Source organism: Mandrillus leucophaeus, unplaced genomic scaffold (genome assembly GCF_000951045.1).
Source record: "Mandrillus leucophaeus isolate KB7577 unplaced genomic scaffold, Mleu.le_1.0 Scaffold546, whole genome shotgun sequence".
NCBI classification, from domain to species: domain Eukaryota; kingdom Metazoa; phylum Chordata; class Mammalia; order Primates; family Cercopithecidae; genus Mandrillus; species Mandrillus leucophaeus.
In genome coordinates, this window is record NW_012105875.1 from 394584 (window position 1) to 400318 (window position 5735).

The following is a 5735-nucleotide window of genomic DNA, read 5'->3' on the forward strand; positions in this document are numbered from 1 at the left end:
TCCTTCCTTCCTTCCTTCTTCTCTTTCTCTTTCTTTTTTTTTCTTTTTTTGAGATCTCACTCTGTCACCCAGGCTAGAGTGCAGTGGTGCAATCATAGCTCCCTGTAACCTTGAACACGTGGGCTCAAGCGATCCTCCCACCTCAGGCTACCAAACAGCTAAGACTACAGAGATGCTAGCCATGCCCAGTTAATTAAAAAAAAAAAAAATTTTTTTTTTTTCTTTAGAGATGGGGGGGTCTCAATATCTTGCACCGGTTGGTCTTGAACTCCTAGGCTCAAGCAATCCTCCTGCCTTGGCCTCCCAAAGTGCTGGGATTACAGGCATGAGCCACTGCAGCTGGCCCAGACAGAATCTCATTTCAGCCTGACAACAACTTTGTGACATCATTATTTTCATCTTAAACACTTAGGTCGATCCCAGATCAACCACTTGCCATCTGTGTGACCTGGGGGCAAGTGACCTTACCTTTCTGAGCCTCAGTTGCCTCATCTATAAAATGGGAATGATGCCAGTGCCTGCCTTGTAAGGATGAGCCCCGTGCCTAAAGCTCAGGGAGCCCTCTCTGCAAGCCTGTTTTAGTACAGCCTCCGGAAACATGCCCATGGATGTGAAAACTGGCATGCACATTCTGGCGCTTTTAAAAACATCTCGAAGCCTGTCCATAGATCTGGACCTCAAGGCTGGTTCAGTGCTAGCCCCCCATTTTACAGATGTGGAGAATGAGGCTTAGCAGGTCCCAGGCAAGTCGGTGGCAAAATTCACCATCTCCTGGGAGTCATCAGGTTCCTCTCAATCTGCCCCCACCAAATTTATCCCCTACTCTCTGCTTGAGGGTGCACATGGGGTGAGGGTAGGGGGCTTTTGTCTTGCTCCCTCCCCCTCCTGAGGAGTCAGTAACCAACAGTGTCTGTGCCTGGAATATTAATGTCTCAGTAGCTTTTGTTTGGGGGGTTGAGGGTGGTGGGGGCGGGACTTTCTGGTCAGAGAGGGGCTGAGCTTGGGGACTGAGGCACTGGCCCTTTAAACTGTGTTGACAGCCAGGAGTCGTCACGGGGATGGTGCTTGGAAAAAGGGACAGGGGAGGGTTTGGGAAAGAGTGGCAGAGCAGGTAATGCGTAAGACCCAGGAATCCAGCCCCCAATTACCTCCTCTCCCAGGACCCAGGAGTCTAGGCTCCCAGCCCCTCCTCCATCAGGTTCCAGGAGTCTGGAACCCCGGTTTCTTTCCCCCTTAGACCCAAGAATTCAGCCCCCAACCACCTCCTCTCTCAGGTTCCCGAAATCCAGACCCCTAGCCCCCTTTTCGATTAGGACCCAGGAGTCTGGGCTTTCAGCAGCCCCTTCCTTCAAACCTAGCAGTCAGAGCCCCCAGCCCTGTCCCAGCTTAGACACAGGAGTCTGGGCCTCCAGCCCCCTCCTCCTTCAGGACCCAGGAGCCAGGGGTCCAGAGTACACAGCTGGTGGATGTTTCCACGGAGACTAAGCAGAGTGGGGGGAGCGCTTCCTGGGTCCTGAGTCAGCGAATACCCAAGGGAGTCTCAAGGTCATAGTTCCGGGAAGGTCACCACCACCCACTCTGTATCCGCTCCCCAGGGGGCTCCTGGCATCCTGCCTCCTTCCCCCTTCCTCCCCTAGGGAGGTGGTACATCCCTGCGTCCTGACCGAACCCCCCTCAGCCCCCCATCAATGGCGGAGTCCGAACATCCTCGCACAAAGCGTCAATTCTTCCCCAGCTCAGCCTTGTGAAGGCGCCTGTATTCGCAGGACCTAGGCATCAGGGTCTCAGCCCCTCCTCCCTCAGAAACCTGGAGTGGAACCCCCGCCTCCAGCCCCTTCCTCCCTCAGGACCCAGGAGTCTGTATCCCCATCCCTTCCTCCCTCAAGACCTGGAGTGTGGACTCCCAGCCCCCTTTTCCTTCTGGACACAGGAGTTCCAGCCCTCGGCCCTCTCCTCCCTTAAACGCAGGAGTCTAAGACCCCAGCCCCCTTCTCCCTGAGACCCAGGAGTCTAAGACCCCAGCCCCCTCCTCCCTCAGACTCAGGAGTCTAAGACCCCAGCCCCCTCCTCCCTCAGACTCAGGAGTCTAAGACCCCAGCCCCCTCCTCCCTCAGACTCAGGAGTCTAAGACCCCAGCCCCCTCCTCCCTGGACCTAGGAGTCTAAGACCCCAGGCCCCTGTCCCTCAGACCCAGGAGCCTAAGACCTCAGCCCCTTCCTCCTTGAGACCCAGGAGTCTAAGACCCCAGCTCCCTCCTCCTTCAGACCCATTAGTCCAGGCCCTCAGACCCTCCTCCATCAGACCCAGGAGTCCAGGCCCCCAGCCCCTCCTCTCCTGGAAACTTTTGACTCTAAGTCCCCAGTCCTCAACCCCTAGAACCAGAGTTCTGCCTTTCCTCAACCCTGTGTCCCCTCCCATCTGGGGACCTTGGCATCAGGTGGGGGCGTAGGGGTGAGTCAGCAGCCTCATATACAATGTCCCCGCTGTGGCCCCCACATTCCTGGGATATTCGGGACTCCCTGGATTCCAGGCCTCAGGCCCAGCCAGGGAGTGGGGAGTCCTCCAGAGGTCCTCCCTGGGTGTGGGGTACGGGAGGAATTCCTGCTCCGGGAAGGGTGCAGGCCTGCACTGAGCTCCCACTGTCCGAACCTCCACCCCCAGTGCCCTCTATTCACACCCCCTTCCCAGAAGAGCCCAGGCTCAGCGCCTGCCCCTTGCTCCACTGGGTGCCCATGGAGAAGCCTGTGTGCCTGCTCCCTGTGGGCCTGGGGTCTGCAAAGGCGGAAACCAGTGGGTGCTTGGGTCCTGGTGCCACAGGCCATTGGATGCTGGTGGGTCTGTCTCCAGGCCACCCCCCACCCCTCCCAGAGAGAGAAAGCTGCCTTTGTGTTCTCCAAGATGGGGACAGGCCAGGCTCGCACGACATTAACCCAGCCTTAGGCCCCAGCACTGCTGTGTCTAAGGTCTTGGAATCCATTGCAGAACCTGACCCCCACCCCCAGGCTCTGGGGACACAGGCGCCTGGCTCATGGGTGGGTGGGTGGGGGGGTCAGTGATAGAAACCTCCAAAACCTGTTCCTTGGGGTGACTCACAATGGAGGGAGGGTCCCCCTGTTCTCAGAGTGGTTGGTCAGAATTTTAGCAGGAAAAAGTGAGTCACCCTGGGAGGAAAACATTATTTGGGGATCAACAACTGCCCCCTCCACAAGGCCCCTCAACTCCTAACCGCCTCTCTATTCTTTCTTTGTATTGGATATCTGTTTCCTCTGCTCCTTTCTGTTCTACCCAGTTTCTGGCTGCGGGTCCCCGTTTCTGCCTGGGTGCATCTCTGGACAGTCAGCCCATCCCTCCCTCTCCCTTCCTCTCCTCTGCCCACCCTGGATCCTTCTTCTTTGGGCATAAATCTCATCATCTTCTTCTGGTATGCTCAGAAGATGAATGAAGCAGGAGAGAGAGAACATGTTTTTAAAAATGGCACAAATGTACCCCATCTCCCCTGATTTCTGCTGGCTGGGCAAGGTGAGAGAGGAAGGAGTGACTAAGAGAGAAATGTAGGAACAACAGATACCCACTAAAATGTGGTGGCCAAGGCCACTCAGAAATATCCAATGGAAAGGAAAGCAGGAAGGATCCTCCAAGACCACATGCTATAGCTTCCTACCCCATGCTTTACAGAAGGGGAAAGTAAGGCCCAGAGAGGGACAAGGACTGATGCAAAGTTATACCAAAGGGTCCTGGGTAAGGCTTGGACCCAAGTTCCTTAGCTCCCAGTCGGGAGCTCTTCCCATGACACCAAGCTCAGTTTCTACTTGTAAAAGTCACATACCATTTACTTTAGAGAAAGTTTACAGAGAGGATTAGGGTGCCAGAAAGCAGTGACTTGGAAATCAAACGAGGGACAGGGCTGTAGACCTAACTCCCAGAAGCACCAGAGAAAGGCTTTTGCACGGAGCGGGTGGTCACCTTAAGCTATATTCTGATCCTGAGAATTCAAAGTCTGATGATTCTAAGCTGCCAAGATTCTAAATGTCATAGATATCAAAATCCAGGAACTCCAAGACATCAAGATTTCACGATTTTCAAGACGTCAAGATGCTAGCATGCTAACACCATCAGGGTTCTAGAACTTTAAAGTTGTCAAAATGCTAAAGCCTTCTGGATTCTAGAATCCTATAGATGTCAGTATTCTAGAGTACCCTCAGGTTCTTTGTTTACTGGATTCATTAGTTCCAGGATTCTATGAGCCTGGTGTCTAGCCTAAAAAATAAAGATAAATTAAAATTGATGGAAATGTCACTGGGGTACCAAAGTTCTCATCTGGGAAATTGTGGCGTGTCTGTTGCAAAGAAAGGAGGTAATGATGCAAGTTCTAAAGCAGTCACAGAAGACTAGAGAAGAAAGAAAGGCAGACAGTGAGAGGACAGCTTTGCCCCTCACCCTGGCCGAAGTGAAGGTGGCTCTGCCTCAAACCCTGGAGTGGGGAACGTGTAACCACACTCAACTTGCCAGAAAGCCCTTCAGAGTCTGAGCTGGCGTTCCCTTTCAGGTCACTGAGTTCAACATCCTCACTTTACAGAAAGAGAAACAGAAGCCTGGAGAGAGGGAGGTGTTTACCATTGGCTGCAATGGCAAATGGCAGGAGCCAAGATTTAAGCCCAGGCTGCCAGCCCCGTGCCACCTGATCACAACTCCTCTCACCAATCTCTGCAGAACACCCAGCCCTCCTGCTTCTGCCCAGCCACCTTCCAATCCTCTGTTCCTTCCAAAAGTGGCCTTATCCACCAGGGAGGGGTGACCCGTGGCAGGTTCGAGACTCACACAGTGTGAGAGTGTGTGTGGGTGACATTTCCTGACCTTGTCCCCAGTTTCAGGGTCACCCGACCTTGGGGGTCTCCAGCTTCTCACAGTGTGTGATGAGGGTATGTGGATGGCTCCCTGGATGTCCCGGACAGGGGCTTCTCTGTGTCAAGCCTGGGTGTGTGAATGGGTGAGGAGGGTTTGGAGAGACATTCGCTGAATCCACGTGTGTGCCTACATGCCAAGGTCCCCCATTCTTACTTCCCTGCACACATGCACAGATGTTTCCCCCCCGGGCTCTTTAGAATGCCCTGCCTGACTGAATTCCTCTCCAGGGGCACAGAGGGATAGAGAGAGGGAGGAAGGAAGGATGGGAATGGGAGATCCCGGGATGGAGGCTGTAAGGGTAGAGAGAGGAGGCACAGCAGAAAGACAGGGATGGAGATAGTGGGACAGAGAAGGGGGAAGGAGACAGGTGACAGAAAGGGCTAGAGAAACGAGTGACAGAAAGACAGGGGACAGAGAGACAAGGGGATGGGGCAGATAGGGGACAGAGGAAAAGGGACAGAAAAACAAGGGTGACAGCGAGACAGAGACAGGGACCAAGAATAGGGACAGAGAGGGAGGGCAGAAATCCGGGGGAAAGAGAATAGAGAGGATGATGGAGGGGACAGAGTGACCCAGGAAAAGGGGACAGAGACCAGGGGACAGAGGTAAGGGACAAAGACAGAATAGATGAGGAACACGGAGGCAAGGAGAGAGGTAGACAGACAGAAGGAGGGACAGGACTTCGAGACTGAGGGACAGAGGACAAGGGTAGGGGGACGAGGAGCCGGACGGGGGGAAGGGGGGATTTAGAGACGGGCGGACAGAGGGACGCAGAGACTGGACAGGACAGCGGGACGGGCCTGGGGAAGGCGGACTCGTGTGTGGGGGGG

The 5735-nt window shown here is 54.5% G+C and overlaps 1 protein-coding gene across 1 annotated transcript in view; it reads right to left on the reverse strand.

The window, feature by feature from the left end:
• Positions 1-1650, reverse strand: part of CADM4 (cell adhesion molecule 4) — a 12609-nt gene extending 10959 nt beyond the window's left edge. The window contains exon 1 of the mRNA XM_011997778.1: positions 1578-1650. Within this exon, the coding sequence (XP_011853168.1) occupies positions 1578-1650 (73 nt within the window). The remainder of the gene's footprint in view (positions 1-1577) is intronic.
• Positions 1651-5735: the final 4085 nt, after the last annotated feature.